The sequence below is a fragment of the Lucilia sericata genome, unplaced genomic scaffold (genome assembly GCF_015586225.1).
Source record: "Lucilia sericata isolate MDLA Ls3-8-SP2 unplaced genomic scaffold, ASM1558622v1 Contig000634F_arrow, whole genome shotgun sequence".
NCBI classification, from domain to species: Eukaryota; Metazoa; Arthropoda; class Insecta; order Diptera; family Calliphoridae; genus Lucilia; species Lucilia sericata.
Window position 1 is genome coordinate 90001 of NW_023994640.1, and position 26217 is coordinate 116217.

General features: G+C 30.9%; 4 protein-coding genes across 4 annotated transcripts; 3 read left to right on the forward strand and 1 right to left on the reverse strand.

Moving 5' to 3' along the window:
* The first annotated feature begins 2767 nt into the window (after positions 1-2767).
* LOC119606910 (acylphosphatase-2) lies at positions 2768-5591 on the forward strand. Its single transcript, XM_037960573.1, has 3 exons — positions 2768-3126; positions 5118-5244; positions 5321-5591. Exons 1-3 carry the CDS (start codon positions 3063-3065, stop codon positions 5433-5435), a joined length of 306 nt encoding a protein of 101 aa, XP_037816501.1. The 5' UTR covers positions 2768-3062; the 3' UTR covers positions 5436-5591.
* Positions 5592-6443: 852 nt separating this feature from the next.
* On the reverse strand, positions 6444-7347 carry LOC119606911 (cytochrome c oxidase subunit 6C). Its single transcript, XM_037960574.1, has 3 exons — positions 7215-7347; positions 6800-6994; positions 6444-6738 (listed from the first exon to the last, which is right to left on the reverse strand). Exons 2-3 carry the CDS (start codon positions 6970-6972, stop codon positions 6675-6677), a joined length of 237 nt encoding a protein of 78 aa, XP_037816502.1. The 5' UTR covers positions 6973-6994; positions 7215-7347; the 3' UTR covers positions 6444-6674.
* Positions 7348-10075: 2728 nt separating this feature from the next.
* LOC119606908 (probable serine/threonine-protein kinase DDB_G0282963) lies at positions 10076-21729 on the forward strand. The gene is given in 24 exon segments (XM_037960570.1): positions 10076-11597; positions 13101-13284; positions 13348-14947; positions 14949-15156; positions 15158-15331; positions 15333-16530; positions 16533-16744; positions 16746-16925; positions 16967-17366; positions 17369-17781; positions 17783-17955; positions 17958-18150; positions 18152-18304; positions 18306-18452; positions 18454-18817; positions 18820-19374; positions 19377-19523; positions 19526-19797; positions 19889-20302; positions 20305-20480; positions 20482-20725; positions 20964-21267; positions 21270-21323; positions 21384-21729. Coding segments are annotated over 24 exon segments (7842 nt in total). The 5' UTR covers positions 10076-11582; the 3' UTR covers positions 21446-21729.
* LOC119606903 (probable serine/threonine-protein kinase DDB_G0282963) lies at positions 21679-24780 on the forward strand. Its single transcript, XM_037960564.1, has 2 exons — positions 21679-21973; positions 22048-24780. The coding sequence occupies exons 1-2, from the start codon at positions 21960-21962 to the stop codon at positions 22661-22663; spliced, it is 630 nt and encodes a 209-aa protein (XP_037816492.1). The 5' UTR covers positions 21679-21959; the 3' UTR covers positions 22664-24780.
* Positions 24781-26217: the final 1437 nt, after the last annotated feature.

The following is a 26217-nucleotide window of genomic DNA, read 5'->3' on the forward strand; positions in this document are numbered from 1 at the left end:
AAACAGAAAAAATCTAAACCTTTTTTAGAATATTAGGGTCTTGTGTAAAATTATTTTTTGAAAAGGCATTTTAAAGCACAGTGGGTTTATTAGGCAAAACATTTCAAAACTTTAAATGTTGAAAAATACGAAACCTTTGCTCATTCTAAAGTCTAATTTAAAGTCTAACTTTAAATACATATATTTTAGAAAATTAGGGTCTTGAATAAAATTATTGTTTGAAAAGACATTTTAAAGCACAGTGGTTTTTTAGGCAAAACATTTCAAAACTTTAAATGTTGAAAAATACGAAACTTTTGCTCATTCTTAACTTTAAATACATATATTTTTAATTTTATGTAAAAATCTTAATTTGTGGTGAAAATCGTATGTTTAGATGAGCATAGGATTTTGAGGTGAAAATCGATTTTTAAGGTGATATCTGACTTGGGGTGTAAATCAAATTTTTTTAAGTGAAATTCAGATTTTATGGAGAAGGTGTGGTTTGAGGTAAAAAAGCATTCGTATCGAAGTTATGCTTAAGTCTATTAGATATTTTTTGATATCGAATGTCATAATCAATGCGGAATTCTGACATGTGGTAGTAATCTATAGTCTAGAATATAGACTAGACTATAGACTAGACTATAGACTAGACTATAGACTAGACTATAGACTAGACTATAGACTAGACTATAGACTAGACTATAGACTAGACTATAGACTAGACTATAGACTAGACTATAGACTAGACTATAGACTAGACTATAGACTAGACTATAGACTAGACTATAGACTAGACTATAGACTAGACTATAGACTAGACTATAGACTAGACTATAGACTAGACTATAGACTAGACTATAGACTAGACTATAGACTAGACTATAGACTAGACTATATACTAGACTATAGACTAGACTATAGACTAGACTAGACTATAGACTAGACTATAGACTAGACTATAGACTAGACTATAGACTAGACTATAGACTAGACTATAGACTAGACTATAGACTAGACTATAGACTAGACTATAGACTAGACTATAGACTAGACTATAGACTAGACTATAGACTAGACTATAGACTAGACTATAGACTAGACTATAGACTAGACTATAGACTAGACTATAGACTAGACTATAGACTAGACTATAGACTAGGCTATAGACTAGACTAGATAGACTATAGACTAGACTATACTACTACGACTATAGACTAGACTATAGACTAGACTATAGACTAGACTATAGACTAGACTATAGACTAGACTATAGACTAGACTATAGACTAGACTATAGACTAGACTATAGACTAGACTATAGACTAGACTATAGACTAGACTATAGACTAGACTATAGACTAGACTATAGACTAGACTATAGACTAGACTATAGACTAGACTATAGACTAGACTATAGACTAGACTATAGACTAGACTATAGACTAGACTATAGACTAGACTATAGACTAGACTATAGACTAGACTATAGACTAGACTATAGACTAGACTATAGACTAGACTATAGACTAGACTATAGACTAGACTATAGACTAGACTATAGACTAGACTATAGACTAGACTAGACTAGACTATAGACTAGAATAGACTAGACTATAGACTAGACTATAGACTAGACTATAGACTAGACTATAGACTAGACTATAGACTAGACTATAGACTAGACTATAGACTAGACTATAGACTAGACTATAGACTAGACTATAGACTAGACTATAGACTAGACTATAGACTAGACTATAGACTAGACTATAGACTAGACTATAGACTAGACTATAGACTAGACTATAGACTTGACTATAGACTTGACTATAGACTAGACTATAGACTAGACTATAATGTCATAACCCTATTGTACATATTTCTTTAAATATTTTGCGATGAAAGATGAACAAATTTTAATAATAATCTAATGCAGTCGGAAGTGCATTTTATAATCTACAAAAATTTAAAGAATTTTTATAGGCATTGTAACAAAGTACCGTGCAAGTATGATAAATATGTTTATCACATTTGTTTGTTAATGAAATAGTTCTTACTAAATATGTTTATATATTTTGGCGCCAAGTTGTTTATGAAATGAATATTCTAGATTTGCATATTATTTGTTAATGACAAACATATTAGACAAATTACTTTTATAAAAGATTAATCTCATTTTGTCTAGATAATATCATGGCATATATAAACTGCTATGCGAATTAATTAACCCTTTCACAAGAACTTTCATCCATTTAAGTTACCAAAATTAAAAGGTTTTATTGTACAGCTGACTTCTATCCAAATTAATAGTTCCATTTAGCTTAAATTTTCTTATTTTATAATTATTACTTATATTCAATTACTTTCGATATTTCCTTTATGCTATAATGAGACAAAAAATAACCCCATGACCCTTTTAAGTATTAATTTTTTTACAAAAATAAGAAAACATGAAATTAATGAAAAACCAACTGCAGAGGCAAAAAAGATTATTATCAAATGCAACAAATAAATATAAAAATGAAAATAAAACTAAAAACAAAATAGAAAATTCTCAAATCAAGACATGTGTTTGTTTTTGTTGAACTAATATAATGCAAATCAATCGAGGACAATTTCAATTGTATTTTTTTTTCTACTTTTCAATTTTGAATGAAAATAAATTTTCTACACGTTTCAAGAGTTGGCGAAACTAACAAAACAAGAAATTGAAATTTACTTAAGGGAAATCACAATCTAATTGAAATTGTACATTTCAGTTTAATTTTAAAGAGCAAAGTATTTAGAATAGAAATTTTAAAATAAATTTCTTTCGTCTTTTATTCATTAGCATTAAAGTAATTTTGTACAATTACGAAATAGTATATAGAAAATTAAAAAATTATTACTTTGAAAAAAATTCTCAAAATAAAATTTTAATGGAATTATTTTTGTGATTTAAAAGTATTTGCAAAATATACTTTTTACATTTTTAACTATTTTTAAATTGTAAAAAAAAAAAATAATTAAAAATAACAACAAGTATTTACATAACTAAAGTACATTTGTAACTAATTAGTGTATAAATTATCCACACAATGGGTATTCCAGATATACGACAACTGATAACTGTCGAATTTGAGGTGTATGGCCATGTGCAGGGTAAGTTTTCAAAAAGTGTATATTTTAAAAAAGAAGTAATACACAAAAAGCTAACACAATACACAAAAGATAAATGTGCTTAAAAGTGAACATCTTATTTTTTTATACAAATTTGATTTAAATAAATACGAAACTAATCGAAATTTTAATATCTTTTAAATAAAAAGAATTTTACGAATATTAGATGGAATCAAAAATGTTTAAACTTTACGATTCAAGCGAATTTTCAAAATGGCTATTATTATTTTAATGAATTTAGATTAAAAATCCATTTTTTTAATTTTGATTCTAAATTTTTTAAATCGGCCTCAAATATATTTAGAATTTTAATTTTTTACTAAATCTTCATGATTTAAAGATTATTTTAACAGCATTGAAAATAACAAAGTTAGGTTCATGTATTTTAAAAAGATAGTTCCTCTTCACACAAAACGGATCCTGTAATTGTACTAGATAATGATACTAATGGATTGATTGGTAATCTAAATAACGCAATGTTCAAATAATTTTAAGAATTACTAGCAGAATTAGTTCAGTATTATTCTTGATGTTAAAAGTTAATGGAAAATTAAGCTTAAAAAGTGCTTTTATAACGAGTTACCCCAATAATGAAGCTCCTTTCAATCAAGAGCGATTATCAACGATATATCAGCTTTGTCATGATAATAAAACGATAAGTAATATGCCACGTTGTTACACTCTTAAAAGCCACCTGCGAGTAGTTTGAATAAAATACATGGACAGACGGACGGTTTAAACCGATGTTTTGTATACTTTAAAGTAGACGTTGGACCATTTTCAGTACTTTTCAAAAAGTTCTCTTTTGTTTTAAGAGTCACTACAAAATCATAGTTTTCCATACCCGTCATGGATTACATTAATTAAATCATTTAAGTAGTGCATACTTTTAGGCTTAGTGGAATTTCGGAAATATTTTATTTACCTATAAAAATCCATATTTTTATAGGGAAGGACCGGATAAGCAAACATTTCAAAACTTTTTAGGTACTTTATGTCAAACGTTAAAGAAAAAATATCTTTATCTATTTATTTATCTATCTATCTATCTATCTATCTATCTATCTATCTATCTATCTATCTATCTATCTATCTATCTATCTATCTATCTATCTATCTATCTATCTATCTATCTATCTATCTATCTATCTATCTATCTATCTATCTATCTATCTATCTATCTATTGCAGTAAATTTTAAGAAAAAGGGAGAGTAAAAATTTAACTGTTTCATCGTTTTGCATTTAAATTTATCTTAATATCTATCTATCTATCTATCTATCTATCTATCTATCTATCTATCTATCTATCTATCTATCTATCTATCTATCTATCTATCTATCTATCTATCTATCTATCTATCTATCTATCTATCTATCTATCTATCTATCTATCTATCTATCTATTTATCTATCTATCTATCTATCTATCTATCTATCTATCTATCTATCTATCTATCTATCTATCTATCTATCTATTGCAGTAAATTTTAAGAAAAAGGGAGAGTAAAAATTTAACTGTTTCATCGTTTTGCATTTAAATTTATCTTAATATTGTTATTTATTTCTAATACTTCTATTGACAAAAATCTAAAGTGTAATTTATTTTTCAAAAACCATTCTGCTGGTTATTTTTAAACATCTTCTATAGAAAATTCTTGAAATTTACTACATTTAAAATTAGCTTTTTATATGCACAACAATTAAATTTACAAAATAAAATGTAATGAATTTAATGACAATTTGTTGGTATCATACTATGCGTGGCATTTATTTTTATTTTCCTCTTTAAAACAATAAGAAAAGAACACCCATGAATTGGGTAAAACAATAAACTACCTTGACTTTTTTCATTAATTCAATGTATTTTGCAAATACAATGTATGAAGATGAAATAACACAAACATTTACATACATATTACAAAAAATTCTAAAATTTTGTCATAATTTAATAACCACCTGTCTTCAATTACAGGTTGTTATTTCACCAAGTTTACCCGAGATTTATGCACTAAAGCGGGCATTACCGGATGGGTAAAGAATTCCAAACAGGGGACAATTGTTGGCAAAATGCAAGGACCTAAAGATGAAGTTGATAAAATGTATTTCGTTTTTTTTTAAATTTCATTTGTTTACTTTAAATAACAAATGTTTTTAATTATTTTGTATATTTTACAGGATTAATTGGTTGTCGACGAAGGGTTCTCCCGGTTGCCAAATTGAAAAATGTGATTTACGAAATATGGGTACATTAAATCGTTTAGATTATAAGACTTTCGAGATTAGATTTTAGTTTAATTTACTATTACATAATTAGATATTTTAGGACATAAGAACGATTATTAATTTAAATTTTGAAACTTTTTACCAAAGAATAAACCTTTTTACTTTGATTTGTATATTATTTTTGTATAATAAATTTTCCCAGGAAAATGGGAACCAAAAGTTATGGAAATTTTGAAAAACCAAAAAATTTTTAAAAGCATAATCGAAAAAATGTTTGTAAAATATTTTTTTTTTAACGACTTTGGCGGATAATGATGAAAAATCGATTTTTTGTGAAAAAAATCTAATAAACAAATTATTATCTGGTTTTCAGTAAACTTTTCGTTTTTATAAAACAAAAAAATCTGTATTTCGTTTCAGGAGAAAAATATTTTAATAAAATACCGTTATGATGAAAAATCTTTTAATGAAAAATTTGTTTAATGTGTGATTTTACTATGACAATTCGGTTTTTAGTAAAAAAGAAAATTTTTGGCCTAAAATTTACTTTTAAATAAAAAAACCAATGTTTAAGTAACAAAAATAGAAAATAGATTTTTAGAGATAAATCGGAAAAATAAAATATTGTGTTTTTAATGGGATTTTGGTTTTTTAGATAAAATTTTGTTTTTAGAAAAAATATAAAACATATTTTTTTGTAAAAATATGATGAAACTTAATGTTTCAATGTTAAATCGATATTTCCGGTTATTTTCGAGATCTCTTTAAAATAGTTTTTGTGAAAAATCGATATATGTACAAGGTACATACTTTATACAAAAATCAGGTGAATTGCAGAATATATTCCAGGTATTCAAGGAGCAATTGATATTTTCATGGGATTTGGAATAAAATATTTTCTGTTTACTTAGACGGACCTAGCTTTTTTGTAAATTTCTTTCTTAAATCATATATAATAAGAAAAGAAAGACCCACCTGCTTGCTTGATCAATAAATAGTTCAGCACTCTCAAACTTTTAACTGGAAATACTTGAATCTTGAACAAAATGACGAGTCTTGAAACAAATAAGGAGTCTTGATAAAGTGATAAAACTTAATGATTGAATATTATTCTTAAGTTCGTAGTGTTTTGATGATTAATTTGAAATGATTAACAAAGAACACATTTTTTTTTTTTTTTTTGGTTTTCTTTTTTTTTCGTATAGAAATTTTTTCTATTTTGGTTGTTTTAGTTCATTTTCATTATACTGCTAAAGCTTAAACTAGCAAATGTACATGGCTAAATGTTTCCAAGAAAGCACATAATTTAGCAAGATTGGAAACGACCATTGGCCTTCATGCGTTCAAAAGATTTTTGGGCATCGTAGGTCCTAAAAGTAACAAATAATCAATCATCAAATATTAAATAATGGTGTTTTTTTTCTAACTTACTTGTAGAATTCAGCGTAGGCTTCCTTCTTGGGGTTGTTCACCAAGATTTTGAAGGCGACTGTAACACAGGCAGTCAAGCCAATAGCAATAGCCAATTGACGTTTAGTTTGCAAGTTGTGCAAACCACGCATAACAGGGGCAGATCCGGCAGCAGGAGCGGGTGTATTGGCCATTTTAATGCGTTTCAAAGGATTACTGTAATTGTAAAAAAAATGATTTTAGTAAAATGTTAGGTTACGTAACTTTTTTTTCTTTTTCGTTTAACACAAAAATCTCGCAGATTTACAAAATTCTTTATAGCAAATATTTTCTATATAAGAAATTTTATGAAAATGGCATGTATTTTCTATTTTAACACTTTAATTAATAAATTTACTTTTAATTTATAGAATTTTAAGTAATTGTTCAACAATACCTTTTTTCAGTGGAATACGCAACAAAAAAGTTCTCACTAAACAGTGTTGTTAATTCAACTATATTCTTGTCAAATTGAGCGATGTAATCAGTGTTGCCAACTTAGTGCTTTTAGCACTATTTGCGGTGCTTTTTGATGTACCAAACGCGGACAATTTTTCTCATGGTGCCTTTTTCAAAAAGGCACTGTGGTGCTTTTCTAATATTTTAAATCTTATTTTGTGATTTTCAGGAGTTAATTAAGTCAATTAATCTTTAACACTTTCTCTATGAGGTTAAGAAAACTGATAATTTGTTCATTACTTTATATGTACAACTTTTTGTTGGATCAATTTAATAGTCCATACTAAGGGACTAAATTTTAATTAAAAAACTGTTTTACATTTTAGAAACCTATGTTATAGGTTTCTAATTGAATTTGAATTGGATAGAATAAATATTCTTCAAAAACATAAAATAAATTGTGGAAAATATGTATATTACTCACCCAGATCAGTTTGAATGTTTAATGACATTTTACTATTTTTAAAATAACTTTTAAACAAATTAAGGGATTTTTAATTTGAATAACATAGAACGCAAAACCATTGGAAATCAAAGGAAGAGCATAAAAATGTGGAATACTGCTTGCAAGTGCCGTTCATTTGGATATTTTGAAGTTTTTTCTTTTCAGTTCTTTTATGTTTGATATAATAAGGAAGAAAATTGACAGCCCAGCCTACTGATTCTACTTTTAATTGTTGTATCATGAGGGATTTGAAATATTAAACCAGATTCAGACAGTGTAGGTTAATATGTTTCTCATCTAAATTGAAATTTAATTTTTATTTATCTAATATTCGTCGTTTTAGTTTTTACGTTTATATCTAAAAATTTAACTAACCGAAAATAATCGACATATTATAAATTTGATAAATCTATATGAAAGACTTTAGTATAAAGCATGTTTTGTAGCCCTTAGTTAAAAAAAAGAAGTTTGGAGTATTCCAGTCTTATAGTAAATTAACAATATGATGTGCAATTTTTATTAAAATAAACTTTATTTTACTAAAAAAAACTGTGCTTTTTACCCATTTCAGTTCGAAAATAACGCTTTTATACCCCTTTTTATTTTTTTCCCGCGCGTTTTGCTTGACCATTGCTGTCAACACTGGATGTAATTTAATGAGCGATCTAGCGATTTATTTAGCGTTGCATTAAATTAATTGTTTCCAGTTTTGGATTTTTGGTCTAAATCTAGTTTACTCCCAAGTTTAAGAAAATACCTACAAATGTTTTTATATGGCAGAGAATGCAATTTGACCAAAAAATATAAGATAAAAAGTTAAAGGTTCACACATATATTTTAATGTTATTATATATTCTCCGGCTTCGCTTAAAAAATCGTTAATGCTTTTTAAAATGTTTGGGGCTACCATATGTCCTTTCCAAAATAATTGGCTCATAAATTCAGAACAAAAAGTTCTATCAGCCCTAGGATTTCAGAATGTATACCTCAAACTTGGAAAAATTATATTTAAGTTGGATTTGTATTTCAATCATATGAAAAAGTTATATATATATATATATATATATATATATATATATATATATATATATATATATATATATATATATATATATATATATATATCTATATATTATATATTATAATATTTTTTTTTTCTCGTCTTGCCTCCCCTCCCTAATTTGTCTTTCTCATTCTTTCTTAATCCTAACTACATTTATATTGAAATTATTTTGTGCTATGTTGAATAATAGTTGTGTTTTGTTGCTAACGTTCAAAGGCAATTTCATTAAATTTAAAATTTATAAACGTTAGGAGTTAACGTGTAAAATTATACAAGTTAATTTTAACGTCGATAAAAGTGCTACCAATTCAAAAATAAAAATACAAATATTAATGTGTTTATGTCAAACAATAAAAAATATTTTAAAATAAAATTTAAATCAAAAAAAAAAATATCAAATAAAAAAACCTTTTTTAAGAAAATGTAAATAATTTCAAGATTTAGCAGATTTCTTCTGTGTAGTGATGCCAAGTCAGGTAATGTTTGTTTTGTTGCTAACTTTAAGCGTTAACCTCATTGATAGCAACAAAACACAACTAATATTTCATTTTGAGATGCCACACAGTAATACTATTAAAAAATTTGTTTTTATAGAATTGTTTATTTTTATTTTTTACTAATTTAAAAAAACTTAGCTTTTTATATAAAAAAAACTTATCTTTTTATATAATTTAAAAGTTATGTTAAAAATTAAGTTCTGTAAAAAATTATGGTGTCATATATTAAAAATTATTTCAATTTAAAAATTAATTTTTTTTTAAATTTTAAATTTTTCGGTCATTATCGATTTTTAATGGAAGGTCAATTATTATTTTTTTTTTTTTCAGAAAAAACGAGTATTCATGGAAAAAATTATTATTTTGATGATGACGAAGGTTTTATACTTCTAGTAATAATTTGAAATACTTATTTTTACAGTTTTTTAAACATAATTAACAAACAAATACATATCAATGGAATAAATAGAAAAATATTTTAAATTAAAACAATTTCAAAAATAATAACTAGCGAATTATATCCATTGTCATTAAAAAAAAAACTTGGTTTGATTCAACATTTTTCAGTTTATAACCAAAATTACTGTATTTTTTATGAAATTGTTACTAAACACATCCCTGAATAACTAATTGCATTAAAAAACATACTAAACACAGCTTCTTAATTATATAAAATGGCTACACTACATTGGAAAACAGCAAAACTACTACCTTCTCTTTTTATTGTGGTATATACAACAGATAGTTGTTTCACTCTAACACATTAAGTACAGCATTAAAATCACAAATAATTATGTGAAATGAGAAATCGTGCAAGTCGCGAAGTGGAAGTCAAATGCAAATGGCGGTTGTTATTGTTCGTGGTCGAAAATTTTTACAACACGAATTTTTTTTACAAATTTCATCTAGAATATACAATTTAATTGTAATAAATTTTTGCAAATCTTAAAATATAATTTCTCCATAAAACGTGTGTATAGAAATTCAATTGAAAAGTGTCAATATAAACAGTGAAAATTTTGTTTAAAAAAATTGGTCTTTGCAAGAGTAGAAGAAAAAAAAAATTGTCGTCAATCATATTTTTTGTGGCCCCTTGCTACCAATACAACAACAACAAGAAGTAAAGAAAAAAGTTGATACTTCGTATGGTTCGTTTTCTACGCCTGTGAATATTTTTGGTCGCGCTGTTTGATCTCCAAAAAAAAGCTTCTTCTTGTGTTGTGTTAGGCCTCCTCCTCTAGTTACCAAAAGAAAAAATAAAAAAACCGAAAAAATTACAAATAAACTAGAAAAAACTGGTCATTAATCCTCCAAACGTATGACATGCACTCCTCAAAACGTTCAAAGAAAATTGTCCAAATCAATGTTTATCAAGGAGTTTTTCAACATCAGTGTTTAATTAAATCTTGTCAAATTACAAAAAATAAAACAAACTAAACAAAAAATAATAAAAATATCTTATAGAAAAAGTTCTTGTTACAAAAAAACTACTCGTTATGTAGAATGGTGCAAAAAAATTCCACTTAAAAAAGTAGTCAGTCACTGTTACAGTGTTTTGACAATTTGTTGAAGTAATAAATAAAAATCGTGAGAAAAGAAAAACTAATACTACTTAATTATTAGAAACTCCCCAAAACAAAACGTAACGCAACAACAACATAAAAAGCAAAAGAATAAAATAAAAAGGAGAATATCACACACGTCTGTTTCTCTTTTAAAATGCAGCTCTGCATAAGTGACACAAGTGGCAGGCATATCGAAAGAAACGTAACGTAACGTGATATATGCCATGATTTTGTTGTTTATTGTTTTGAAAATATATTTTTGTTAATAAAAGAAAAATTAAAGAAGGAAGAAAGAAAAAAAACCAACAGAGTTGCCATAACTATAAGAAAAGTTTTGTTTAACAAAAAATCTAACAAATGTGTACATTAAAAATATTAACAATATTACATTATTTGCTACCACCGCTTAGTGCTTCAAATGTTTTACTACGAAAATGGCAAAATTGTGGTCATAGATTTAAAATTTAAATTAATTAATAATTACTATATAATTTGTGTTAAAATATAATAATTATTACCTAGAATTAATGATTATAAAGAAACAGTAGCAAAAAATAATCGTAAACAAATGAAAGTTTTAATTTTTTGTGTGAATGTATATCTTCGCGCGATTTCTGCTAATTTAAGAATTAGTGAATGTTCGCTTATTTTTTGTAATAATTAAAAGAAATTCTTCGAAAGAAAACAACCCCCAGACAGCTCCCCCCGTCAAGTGTGATTGTCGTCGTGTGATGATATGCAACTTAAACAGGTGAGTTGGAATGGAAATGTATTGAAAATGTTTTTTGTTATTTAATTAATAGCTATAATACAATTATATTTTACCGTTTAGAACATTTTCGAGTGTGTGATCATAATACATTTAATATTATTCTTTAATTAATTCTTAAATTTCTTGTGCTTTGTATATAAAAGGGTTACCAAATGCAATAGAATACAATAAATAATGTGTAAAAACAAATAATAAGTGGAAGTGAAGTGTTAAAGTGATTAATAATATTTATAGGTTTCCTTCTATTACCACTAATGTGTTCCGATTTTTATTAAGCAATACAAGATTTCGGGATCACTAATTTGTTATGCCAAATTTTGTTATTTCTGTGTAATATGCTGTTGTGTCAAAAATGCCAGTTGTATTATTTTATCAAATTATCATAGAAACTTTGATATTGATAGTGAGTCAGAGGGACAACAATTTTTAACCGACCAATATAGTTTTAATTTATTTTAGCAGTCGACCAACACACTTCAAATTTAAAAATGTATATTAAAACTTCCGCAGGATTTTTAGCTGTTGCTGAAGTAACTTAAATCGACTAAAAAGATTTTATATTCAAATTGAATCAATGATATACAATATAACATTTTTTGATTAAAAATAAACCTGTCATAATACACAAATTAAATATCCCCTTAAATTAGGTTTTATTAGAGAGTAGACAACTCTTATTTCGAGTTTATTTTCAATATGAGATTTCACTCGTCACTCGTTAATTTCACCACTTTTTTTGTTATATTTTTCTAACCGAACATTGACGAGTACATCAAAATGGCGGCCAATATTTAATATAAACTTTTGTAAATTATACTATTTTTTAAAAACATAATTTCTTTAATTAAAATACAAAAGTCAGTAATTTTTTAAGCAATTCTGCTTCATTTATAGGTATTAATAAAAGCATTAAGATTTAGATAAAATTTTTCCAATCGCTATTTTCTTCATTAACATATATTGTACTCTTTCTTTCATATGTAAATTGTTTGCGTACTATATGATGTACTGGAATGCTACATAAGTGTGTTTGTGTTAAAAAAAGAAGAAAAGGAAAACCAGAAGTGTCAAAAAAATAGTATAATTTTATTATAAAAATTTATTAATTTCTATAAAATTTTTAATAGTAAAATTTAGAGAAATTGTATAAATGGTAATTAGAATAAAAATTGTTAATAATTGAAAAAATTACTTGAGTATTAATAATTATTTTTCCAACTCGATACTTTTTTATAGAGGGCTGCCATATTATTTACTACAAACACTGTCATCTCTGGTTTGCCATATCTGTTTTATTTATTTTTAGGAATAATGAGGATAAAATAAAAAATTTTAGGAATAATGTATAAAAATATAAAATAATTTTAACAATTAATATAAATCTCATTAAAACTTTACAAGAAATAAATTTTTTGCAAACGTTTGTGGCAAAGCCTTTTCATAAAATATTATAATATAAAAATATTGTCAATATTATTACAGCAGATTGAACCGTGTATGCGGATAACAGTGCAAATCCCTAAGGATGCGGCGCAAAGGTTACGCCAATTGGCTACCGAGGGTAATCCTACACTACGGGCCCTTGGTATACGATCCGTACAATTAGAGGGAGATTCTCTGATATCACTCAATCTTGGCGGTCAACAGATTGATGTTAAAGTATCAGGTATTTTTCATTGAACAGAAAAATATTTTATAACTTATTATAACAATATGTGATTTTTTGTAGATATTTCATCTGTTGTTAGCCATGAGACGTCCGGTACGTCTATTAGTGGTATTGGAAGCGGTGGAGTTGGAATCGGTGTCGGTGGCGAAGGTTGCAATACAGATATAAGTGATTTATCCCAATTACTTAGTGTGGGAAATCTTGGTGGTCCTAGCACAAGTAGTGCTTTTGTAAAATTGCCTCAAGCTCAGTTGCAAGAACATCAGCAGCAGCAGCAACAGCAATCGACATTAATCCAACAGCAGCAGCGACGAGGGAATATGGCTCCAAATATTAATTTTGGGACAAATGTTGGGGTAGGTAGTGGCATGGATGGTGGTTCCATGTCTTCTATACAACAACAGCAAATGTTGCAACAACAACGTCGTAATATGATGCTTGGTGGTCCCAGCACTAGTAATGCTGCCATTAAACATCAACAGCAAAATCCTTTCAATACCGTTCTGGGTACACAGCAAAATCTTCAACAACAGCAGCAGCAACAACATCAACTTCAACAACCTGTATTTAAGTCACCGAATACAGTTTGCCCCATGGATGGCAAAGTGCCAGTGCCTCCTTTGCCCGTAGCAGCCGGCAATGCTGCAAATTCACGAGAATTTCCCTTTGAAAGCATGCGCCAAGCTCGTGTTTTGCAGGGCCGCGATAATTCTTTGAATACTGTGGGATCATCATCGTCAGCTATACCAACTCCTGGTGGAATACCCTTAGCAGCTGGTAAACCTGCGGTAGCTGGTGTACCAAGTAATAGCGTCGGCAGCATTCCACACCAGCTTATGGGTTCATTGGGTCCACCGCCAAATGTTGCCCTTAAAGTGATTAAAAATCCTCAAAGTGGTGAAATGATAACTACAACTGTATCTACAGCATCTGGTAAATCACAGTTTTTACAACCACCTCCTCCACCATATCCGGGTGTTGGTACGGTAAACTCTCCCGCCTCCCAGAATTCTCCGGCTTTAGCAAAGCCTATATCAAGCTATTTGCAATCACGTGTGGTGCCACCCTCAACGCCAACAGCATCACCAACTGGAGTTACAGGTTCAAGCAATAGTAGCAATAATATAGCGATGTCATCACCGCTTTTGGTGAATCTGCTGCAAAATGACAGCAATTCGGTGGCAAATCAACATGGCAATCAAGTGAAATCGTCGCCGTTGCCTTCCCCACAACATCAGCCGCAGCAGCAGCAACAACATCAACAACAAATGCCGCTTATTCATCAACAGCAACAGTCCCCCATGATGGCGGCAATGAGTCCTCAGCAACAAATCATGAATTCACCGCTGAGAACTACAACACCAGGAAGCGAATTTATGATGCAACAGCAACAACATTCAAGTCAGGTGCAGCCACAAATCGTCTCGGCACCTGGTACCCCAGATAATGTTCTAAGTGTGCCTTCTTCTCCAACTGCGACAACGAATGCTATGCGTTCTATGCCCCCGGGTTCGCAGCAAATAATGTTGAGTCCAAGCAATAGCAGCAATATGTATTCTCAACAACAACAGCAGCAACAGCGCTTTCAACAACAACAGCAACAAATATCACCACAACAAGCAGCATTGTTGCGGCAGCAACGTCAACAGCAATTGCAAACAGTCAATCAAACTACAAAATCAACAACGTTTTATACCACAACAGCAGCAGCAACAACAACAGCAACAAATGTTGCAGCAAAATATGGGTGTCAACACGATGTTAGGAAACCAACAGCAACAAATGAGGCAATTGCGTGTTGGATCTGGTGGTGGTGGCGTTGGTGTTTTAACACATCAAACTCCACCTTCGCCCCTCCAGCAGCAACAGTTTACAGCAACACCAACGTCTTATAGGGCAACAACAACAGCAATATATGTCGGTTAATGCTGGAAACATGTCACCTGCAGCTGCACATTCACCCGCCTCCAGTCATCATTCGATGCATAGCCCTCACATGTCCTCCCAGCACTCACACCAACAACTACTATCTCCTTCGACAACGCCCCGCACAGTCTCCTCTAACAGCTTCACAGCATCTAACGCAACAATTGTTACCGCCACCTCCACCACAATCGCCCTCAACATCAGGTCTTACGCACAATGCTTCCTCCTCCATTCACATAGTACCTTCTTCACCATCTACTCCAAGTATGAATCTACCACCTCCACCAGATTACAATCAAGCGGCTGCTTCCTCGAGATGGCCTGCGACGTTAAATAAACCAATGGATTCGGCGACCAAGTCAAGTTTTCAAGAGTTCACACGTTATCAAATGCAATACAATTTACAACAGCAACAAACTCGACAACAAGAGCAACAAATTATCTCCGAAATTGCTAATTCGTTGTCCGGCGCATCATCCAACAACAACAGCAGCATCCATCATAACCAGCAGTCGTCGACAGCAGCTGGTGGAAGTAGTGGTGGAGTGAGTGTAGGAAACAATAACACAACCTCCGCAAACTCTGTAACAGATGTAACAGGTTCTACCGGTTCTGGTGTAGATGCTGCCTTAGATGCCCAAACAGTCGACGATTTAAATGACAACTTGATTACTTTATCCGACTTGGATGCTTTAACAACAAATGATTTGGACGCTTTGTTGCCTACCTTAAGCTGTGATATTGATTCATCCCTTAGTTTGGATGACAAAAATGAATTGGAATCCTTGCTTCAAGATGCGAAAGATTTGGACTTGGATCTTATCGAGGGTATGGACATTGATGAGACGGCAGCTGCAGCTTCATCACTTTAGCGGGAGATGAAACAGCTGCCACAAAATGTTGAATTAGCAATGGGTCAAATGCAGCCGCAGCAGCAACCGCAACAACAGCAACAAATATTACAGCAACAATTATTGCAGCAGCAGCAGACGCAACATCAGCAACAACTGCAGCAGCAACAAAGACAATTGCAAATGCCACAAAGTCAAATTATGCAGCAGCAGCAGCAACAACAATCTCAGCATATTTTGCAGCAACGTTTGCAGCAGCAACATCACATAAACCAACAAAATCTTGTGCCTCAAAATCAGCAGCAGCAACAACAACAGTTTCAAATGACTTCAAGCCATCAACAGCAACAATTTATGTTAAATAAACAACATCAACAACATTCAAGTGTACTTTCTGCTGTACCTGTCTCTGGCAACACACAAACAACACATCCTCCTCCGTCGTCGCAACAAAAGCAATTTCTTATTAACCTCTAACCGGTGAACTTGAACCCAGCCCCAGCGATGACAGTGAAACTGAAGCTGAACAAGAGACTATTCAATCTTCATCTAATTCCGCACTCCACAACATCTCAAACGCTACCAATACCTCCCAAGGATCCAATTATAACCCAAATAATAGCACAAATAGCATTTATGATTTGGTACCCAATTCATCATCGCATTTCTCCGAAGATTCCAAATTCCAACTCGTGCAGCACTGCCATCTCAAAATTGTCGGCTGGCGAACAAAATAATGGCGGGTCTTCAACACCTCAATTATTGGGAGCTGGTTCGGATAACGAACGTTCTAGGGACTCTTTAATCTCGAACAAGTCACAAAGAATAGAAAGTCTACAGCAAATGTGTCATCAGCGCCTATTTTGAATATGAATGCAAGTGTAATTAGCAGTAAACCTGGTGATATGGGTTCTCCCAGATCAAACTCATCCTCCCCATCGGTGGGAGCCATGTTGGCCGGGGGTAGTACTTCAAATAAAAAGTCAAAAACCAATTTATTAAGAGAGAAACTACAGCAAGGAGTGAGGGAAAAGAAAAGCAAGGAGGCGGCCAACGCTGGAGTGGTCAAACCAAAAAGGGAAAGAGCCAAAGCTGGCAGTAAATCAAAAGCTGCTTTAGCTGCTGCTGCCGCCGCAGCAAATACACAGACTCTTATGCAAAATAAACAAAATAGTGCAATAGCTAGTAGCTTATCATCATCATCATCATCAGGAAACACAGCTACAAGCATAAATGTTACCAATCCGATGATGAATACAGTGGATGCAACAACTTCATCAGTGGGAGCAAATGTGGCGGCAAATGAAAAATCAAATTACGTTTGAAATTGGGAAAATCCGAGCCAGTTGCACCGGCTTATAAAGTTGATGTGACATTTAGCTCGGAAAATGTGCAACAGCAACAACAATCTCAACTAAATGCTCAACAGTTGGCAAACAGCGTAATGCAACAGCAGCAACAACAGCAACATCACACGAATTCATCGCAATTTCAACAAAATACTAATTTAAATTCACCTCAGCAGCAACAGCAGCACTCAATACAACAGATGCAGCAGCAGTTAACACATCAACAACAATCATCAATGAACCCGCCACAATATCAACAACAACAAGATAATATTTTTCCTCAAGCCTCCTCATCTGCGGCAGCTGGCCTAAACACATCCGCTTCCACAACAGCGGGCAATTCTTCTCCCGCTACAGATGAACCCAGAGGTTCCTCCACTACACATTAGTTTACGAGGAGGAAAAAGTTCAATTGTTATAAAAAATTCCCGAAAAGAACGCAAGAAAACACAGAACACGTTGGCACAGACCAGAATGAATCCTTGGACAATAGCATTAAGACAAAGTACCATCTCAAGCGTACTCACCTTATTACGGATAATCTGACTGCCAGTGCAACAACTGGAGATAACTCCACTGTGGACGAACAAAGTGCAACAGAATCCAAACAGTCTAAACTGGGACAAAATGTAACAAAAGCTCCAAATACAACTCAAATAAATGGAATACCAAACATGTCTGACAACAAGTTGGCTGTTTCATCATCAACAACAACCACAACCAGTTTAGTTGCGGGAAAAAAATGGTCTAACCATAAGTGCAACAACAATGAACAATGCTACCATGGAGGCGCCTAATAAAACCAGCCAAAATTTAATTTTGGATACGCAAAGTTTGGGTTCGACAAATTTGGGCACTGTCACCCACCTACCACCTCAGCAATTGCTGCAAACCCTCCACTCAACAGCAATTGGCCAAAATTACTTCTTTGCCAAATAGCATTACTCTGAGCACCATAACAAATCCCAATACAGGGACCGGAAGTGGTGGAGTCGGATCAAATTCGAATAGTTTGCAAGTAAAACATAACCTGAAGACCGACTGCCACTATAACACCAATTCAGGGAAAACCCCTAACAAAAAACCATAAGCCTCCGTCGTACATAACGGCGGTACCACAATTGCAATTGCAAAAACAACAACAGCAGCAGCAATTAGCAGCTTTAGCCGAAAACAAAACGCAGCAACAAATGATAGCAGCAGCCGTAACAATGCTACCGAGTGCTACGACCCTCAAAAGAGTGGAAATAACAAAAGTGGAGCGTAAAGATGCTATGGGTAATGTGGAGCATGTTCTGATCAAATCAAATGAACCGGTTACGACAGCAGCTGCAACTGCAACAACAATTAAAGCCAACACTCAGGTTACAACAAATGTTACGACCACCACTGTATCTCCTCGCCAGTAACGGTATCGTCATCATTGGTGACCACAAATACAAAGACAACATTTAGTGTGGCGGAAAGTAGCGCTGCAGGTAAAACGGAGAATACGGCTGCAAGCAAACAAAATATAATTCATCAGCCCATAAGTACATCTTCAACCACAACTGCGGCCACCGTGACCACTACACCAACAAATACTCCTGTCACAAATTTAAACTATAATCAGTCGACACTGGCAACTACTTTGCGAAACTCTCCTGCCAGCACGGGAGGTGGCACACCAGCCCATGCAAATAGTGCCGCAGGAGAAGATAGCGGCATAGAATCCATGGATGCTTTGTCGGAAAAGTCACCACACCAACTTACATCCAGTAGTCCCCAATCCCTGCAACCACAAATCACCTCGGACAAGCCACCCCAGCAAATACTAGCTAAAGGTCCAGCGACTGAAACTCTAAAGGCAAGTGAGGAAGTGGCAACTCAATTAACATCGGCCGACGACGAAATCGAAAAGGCTTTAGCTAAAATGGAGGGCTTTACAGAGGATGATGACAATAACCTATTGGTTGGTGATAGTTTAAAAGAAAAGATGTTACCAACTCCAAAGATCTACAGCAACAGAAAATTAATGGTGACCACTCCATCTTTGATGACGATATTTTAAAACAGAAGGACAACAAAGTGGTTTATAACAACATACATCATCACCACCATCATCATCACCAACTCGAGAAGAAGACGATGACGACGAGGATCTTATTAAAAATCTCACTGCCAGTATTATTGAGGAACATGAGGCGGGCGAAAAGGCAGCCAAAGAAAAGTTGGAAAACGAACGCAGAGAAAAAGAAAAATTAAATCTTAAAGAACTCGAAGAAGAACAAAGGAAAGAACGGCGAACAAAATTAAAATTAAGAGACATTAAAAACGAGGATTTCGAAGAAAAATTACCAACACCACAACAATCATTAAGAAAGATGACTCCATTAAAATCGAAGTAAATTGTAACAATAACAACGATAAAGAACAAACAATTGAAACAAAGAAAACTCCCCTAGAATCTCTTAACAAAGCTGAAGAACCTAAGGAAACGAAATCGAGCAGCAGAAAGACGTAGTTAGCAATAAACAGAGTGAGAATCTTAACTCCAACCTAGCTACGCCCATATCAATAGAAATTCCACAAACTACGGATATGGACTCGCCACGCATAAGAACGAGAGCCAGCAGTCGTTTGGGTAGTCCTATGGATGTGGCGAAATCTAGCCCTTCTTTAGACACCAATTCCACCACACAATCAACTCTACTAACAAATAAACATGTTGTCGCTACCAGATCTGCAAGTCATACCCATGAGCGAGTCAGTCTAAGTCCCAAACTACTTCAAGCTAATTCAGCCTCTAGCACCAGCACAAATACTACCAACTCTGCCTCCTCCAACACTTTGTCTGCAAACTCTAACACCAATAGTAGTCAAACACAGCAAACGCAAAATCATCATAAACGAAACGTCAAGAATCTGAAGGAGGAAGTAATAGCAATGGTGGTGTGGGAGAAAATGACCCCAAAAGAGCACGCAGTGGCAGTACGAGTGGCAGCAGTGCTGTTACAATAGTGAACCACAATGAAATTGCAAACAATAATAAAAAATCCGATGATGCAGGAGTTTTGAAAAGTACTACCCCCTATTACTACGACAAAGAAGATTGAAGAATCCTCTGATTCAGATGAACCTCTAATAGAGGTGGCTGGCAAGGTCAGAAATTCTAAAGCAGCAGCTGCTGGCAGCATTGATAATAATTCATCAGTATCATCATCATCATCGTCCACTAACATCAATTCTTCTTCAACAACGTTAATACAACAACTGTGGAAAATACTTCAGAAAAAGTTACACGTAATAGTAGATCACATCAACAACAAAATAGTAAGTAATTAGTTAACATTCTCCTGCCTTTAATTTTATTAACAAATTAACGAATTTTGTTTTCTATTATTTAGAAGGATCTGCAAATATGTTGTCTATGACTGCTGGAAATGAAACAAGTTCAAATTCAGTGAATTCTTCTTCGAACGCATCAAAAGTTGGAAAGTTAATAACAGTCACACTGGTCAAACAAATACTGCAGCTGCTGCTGGTTCCCATAATAACTCATCTAATTTAACAGCAACACCATCCATATCCAACTCATCGGCAAACTTCAACACCATCGCATGCTACTCGTGGTACAAGTCAAGGTTCTACGACTACTACTAATGCAACTACACATGCTGCATCCGTAAATCATGCGGGCAATGTTAACAATATGGGCAATAGTCCTGGTGATGAGAAAATTGGCACTCGGCGAAGTGTACGAGCATCGGCAGCAGCAAATAAAATGATTTACACCAGAGGCATTCATAATAACAGCAATAATAATGGAAGTAATAACAGTGAGACCACTGGTAAAATGGCAAACAAATCAGGCGCATTAATTCAAGCTCTGAAAGTGTGGCAGAGGCCAGAAGAAAAACACGCAGTGCAGGTAAATATTCCATTTAGATATTTGAAATTTTCCTAAATAATAGTCCTTTTCAAAATCCAGTTGTAGGTGAAACTGTTTTGACTGAAGGCCGTCGCAGAAGAGGCTCCAGAGACTATAAGTGACCATTGTCTTGCGGCTCGGCTACAGGTTCTGAGGATAAATTCGAATTTTATATTTTTCAAGATGATGAGGACGAAGATGAAGAAAAATCCCAAGATTTACAAACAATAAACACAGATCCAAGTATGGCCGAGACGCAGGATAATCAGTATACAACTATAAATCGTAAAAATCTTTATAATAACGATGAGGAGGATGATGTTAATGATGTGGAGAATATGTTAAATAAACAACAACAGCAGCAAAACATTGAGACGAAAGAAAACTATAATAATTATCAAAGCATCACCTCTTTTGGCGATGAGACCGCTGTAGATGATTTGTTAGCTTTGGCTAACGATGATGCAACAGCTGTTGAAACTGCTAATTTGTTGCTGTCTGAACATCAGCCAAATTTCGTCGACTTTGATGAGTTCAACATATGTCTTAATAATATACTTAACGATGACGTAGACTCTCAACTACAACTATCGCCATCGGAAGTAATATCCAATACTCTAACAACGGCCGAAGTTGATGAATTGTTCAAGGTAAATATTGATATAAAAAATAAAAGCCTAAATCACATGTCAACAAAAACTCTGAATGAAAAAAACGTTTGTAGTATTAATAGTAGCAGTAGTAGTAGTAGTAGTCGTAGCAACAGTAGCAGCAGCAACAGCAGTAATAGTAAAAGTAGTTTACAACATTATCATCATTATCATCAACATCTACGTCAGCATCATCATAATAATGATGAAGATGACGATCTTTTAAATATGGTTCAGTTTGATGATCATATGGAGTTTACATTCTCATCTGAATTAGAAAGTAATTCCACAAATACCACCTCCACCAACACCAGCACCGCTACCAATCATCTAACAACATCTATTAATAATGCTAATTATAAAGTTAGTGCAATTAGTAGTAGGCATAGTTTAACTTCTCATGGTCACAACTATGCCGTAGACAAAAATAATGTCCACCACCAAATTAAATTTAATAATAATAATAATGATGATAATGATTTAGATCTAAATATGATGGTGGATCCTATAAGTATACAATCAACATGCAATCCAACTGCTACTGTATCAGCTTCTCTGACAACTACCGCTACCACCAGTCATATAAACACTAATAATGATGATGACGACGACAATGAAACACCACAAGAAACAGCCTTAAATAATGTCATTAAGCGCAATAGTCATAGTATTGTAAATATATTTCAATAATATACAAAAAACACTACTCATACCATAAAATGATGATGATACTTTACTTTTTTTTATCTAAAATGCAAACAAAACAAAAAGAAAACTACTATATAATTACAAAAAAATGGTACGACACAGCCAACAAACAAAACGCAGCAGCAGTGTTTATGTTTATGCAAAAATACTACTTCAGTTGTAAAACCTTTAAGGTAAAAACTTTCCTTCTGTTTCGAAAGAATTAAGAAATTTTGATTTTCATTTCTAGTCAATTTATGTTGTTAAATATAAAAAGCCCTTAAAGTTATGAGCAAAATATAAATTTTTTATTATTATTTTTTCTTGTTTTTTTTTACTCTTTACAATTAAGCTGCATTTCCTTAACAATTTATTTTGTAATTATTTTTCATATGTATTATATATTAAATTAAAAAAATTAAAATAATCTAATGCTGTCTTAATTAAAAAAAAAAAAAACATAAGATCAGTACAGAATAAATTTTTGAACTATAGCCCATTCGATGATTTCATTTAAAACTACTTAACTTTTTAAAGTGTAAAATGTTTAAAATATTTTGCATTGAGGCTGTTAAAGTAAAGAATAACAATTCAGCCTTTTAGTGAGTTCTACTTTTAGTAAATATTTGTTACTACTTATTTTCTTTGCAGAAAACCATTATAATGCAATTTAAGCGCAACAATAATAGGCAACATTTTTGTAATAAAAACGCCCCTAAAAGCATGCTACTTATTTTCTTTGGTTTGTTTTAAAACGTTTGCCTAATAACAATTTTTAAATATATCATAGCGCAAGAGGTTTTTGAGTGCAATTTGGTTTTAATTTTATTCTTATATTTTGTTTGCAGTTTATTGCAACAGTCTAGCAATTATTGCTATAGTTCAAGGTACAGTTCTGATTTTATTTTTCCCAACACTTTGGTGTGTCCTTAAAAGAAAAGTTATATTTCTTATAGAATTCAATTTATCATATAGATTTTTTTTAACTTCATTTTGTATTTTGCCTATACCTTTTGTAGTTTGTTTTTTCATATTTCTTAATCCAATTCTTTTCCCAAGCTTTAAGTACAAAATATTTAAATACTTTTGCGTACAGAATTTTTAATTTGTTTTCTTCTTGTTTTAAAGTGTAATTGTAAAATTTTATTTTTTCCGAATGGATTTTGTGTATCAATTTATTTTAAAATGTTTTTTTTTTTATTTTATATGAAAAATAATTTACTATAGTAATGAAATCTCTACTATTGCAAAATTTTCTATCGTGAGTTTTCTGTGAACTATTTCATTCACAATAGTTGATTTTGTTTGTAACAGCTGTGAATGGTTTACAAAATTCCAAAGAAAAAATGAACTATGTACTTTGAAAAGCTGTCAGAAATACATCTCAATTATTGGAAAAAATCTAGCATATTTTCAATTTTTGCATTGCAGTTAAAAGAAATTAACTATTGTGAATGAAAAGTTACATGAAGTTCGTGATAGCAAACGAACGTTTTCTTTTTTCATTCACGGAATAAAATAAACAATTTAAGTATTTTAAATAAACAATTCGCACTTGCTGAGGAATTTTGTCAACAACTCTCAATTACAAAGAAATCTCAGCTATTGTGAATGAAAAATTTATGTTAAATTTATGTTCGAATACATAAATAGAATGAAAAATAAATTTCGATATTATTCATCTTTTTAATTTTTAATCCTATAGAAATTTTCTTATATTCCAAATACATATTTTTCAATTTTATTTAAACTTCAGCTTCTTTTTAATAATAAATAATTTGTACTTGAGCTTTTTCTCTAAATTATTGTATATAATTAAATCACACTAAATAATATATAGCAACACTTAACAGAAAAGGCACATTTGAAACATGAGAAATAGTATGTATAAATAGCCAATAAAATAAAACAAAAATATATATTTTAAAAATATATAAATTTATATTTAAAATATCATATGAAATATCTATAGAAGGACTCAGGCTTTCTATAATATGATATAGTAAAACAAAAGAGAATGCAATAAATTGTGAATAAGATTTTCAATGAAAAAAAAAAAAAACTAAATGTACATACAAAACACAAAAACACTGTATAAACCTAAATAACAAAACAAAAAATACTATTTTTGCTAAGTATTTATAAAACATAAATGAAAAACGTAAATAAACAAATATTAACAAACAAATATTTTTGCAAAAATCTAAAATAAAAAAACATTTTTATAAAAAGCCCTCCATTTCCTTGTAATTTCTAATTAGTCTTTCTTTTGTTTGTATCAAATAATTCAAAATACACACTACTTTATTATGGCTTTTATTTCTAATAAATAATTAACTTAAAAAAAAAAAAACAAAACAAAAAAATACATTTATATATTTATATTACAAAAAAAGATAAAACAACAATAATATAAACTAGTAATAATATTAATAATAACATAATCTAAACTTAAGCAATTAGGTTGTAAGCTTTAAATAATAATAATAATTATAAAACCAACCCCCAACAACCCCTTAAATATTAATAAACTACTTTATACAAAAAAAAAAATAAAAACAAAAAACAGAAAAAATCTATATAAATAATAAATAATAAAAAAATAAATAGTAATATTTAATGGAAAAACAAAGTGTCTTAAAAGAAATTGTAGTATTAGTTTATCTCGTATATCTATTATATTAATTTATATTATTATTATTATAAAACCTATAAAAAAATGCAAAAAATAAAAAAAATACCACAAATAATTCACATAATAAGAATTAATTAATTAATTATCGTTATTATTTAATTTACTGTCTAATAAAAAAAAGAATAACAAATATATCTATGAAAAAAAAAACAAGAAAAAAAAGTATGCATGAAATACAATTTTAATTATATTCTTATTATTATTATTATTAATTAATTCTTCAATTATTACAATATTGCAATTGTATCCCCCTTTATTATTACTATTATCATTATTATTATTATATATACTTTCTATTGTTTTTTATTATTATAATTATTATTTTATTTTAATTTCATTTAAAAAATGCAACAAAAACAAACAAAAAAATCCCTGAAGATAAATGCATAAAAGCAGTAAAAAGGAAAAATGTTTCATAAACAATAAAAAAATGTCAAAAAATATTAATTACAATTTTATTTTCATTTCTATGCTTAACAATCATATCTATTTTTGATTGTATTTGTCAATGGGTCGGTTCAATAACGTTGCAATGTAATTGCTAAATTGTAAGTACGTGCTAATTTTGTATGATCGTTTGTTAAGATTAAGTTGAAAGAAAAAGTGCAGACGAAAAAGCTAGTGTTTATTGTATATAATAAATAATATATCAGTGGTTCTTAATAGGTTTCTATAAATCGTTTTTCGAACAAAATTGACTTATTGAAGACGTCAACTATCTTTTAAGACGAATGTCGATAAAACAATTTTGCAAATAATAGTCGTAAAATCGTAAATCGTCGTAAAGAAACAACAATTGAATAATAGACTTTATGTCGACAAAAAGTCGAACTTTGTTCAAAATATTCGATAAAGTAAATCA

Excerpts from the sequence above, each read along its gene's own strand:
- LOC119606910 (XM_037960573.1), top strand. The coding sequence starts at position 3,063 with ATGGGTATTCCAGATATACGACAACTGATAACTGTCGAATTTGAGGTG. Across the intron at positions 3,127-5,117 it reads GGTGTATGGCCATGTGCAGG|GTTGTTATTTCACCAAGTTT; the intron begins GTAAGTTTTCAA and ends CTTCAATTACAG. Across the intron at positions 5,245-5,320 it reads AAAGATGAAGTTGATAAAAT|GATTAATTGGTTGTCGACGA; the intron begins GTATTTCGTTTT and ends TATATTTTACAG.
- LOC119606911 (XM_037960574.1), bottom strand. The coding sequence starts at position 6,972 with ATGGCCAATACACCCGCTCCTGCTGCCGGATCTGCCCCTGTTATGCGT. Across the intron at positions 6,739-6,799 it reads GCCTACGCTGAATTCTACAA|GACCTACGATGCCCAAAAAT; the intron begins GTAAGTTAGAAA and ends TGTTACTTTTAG.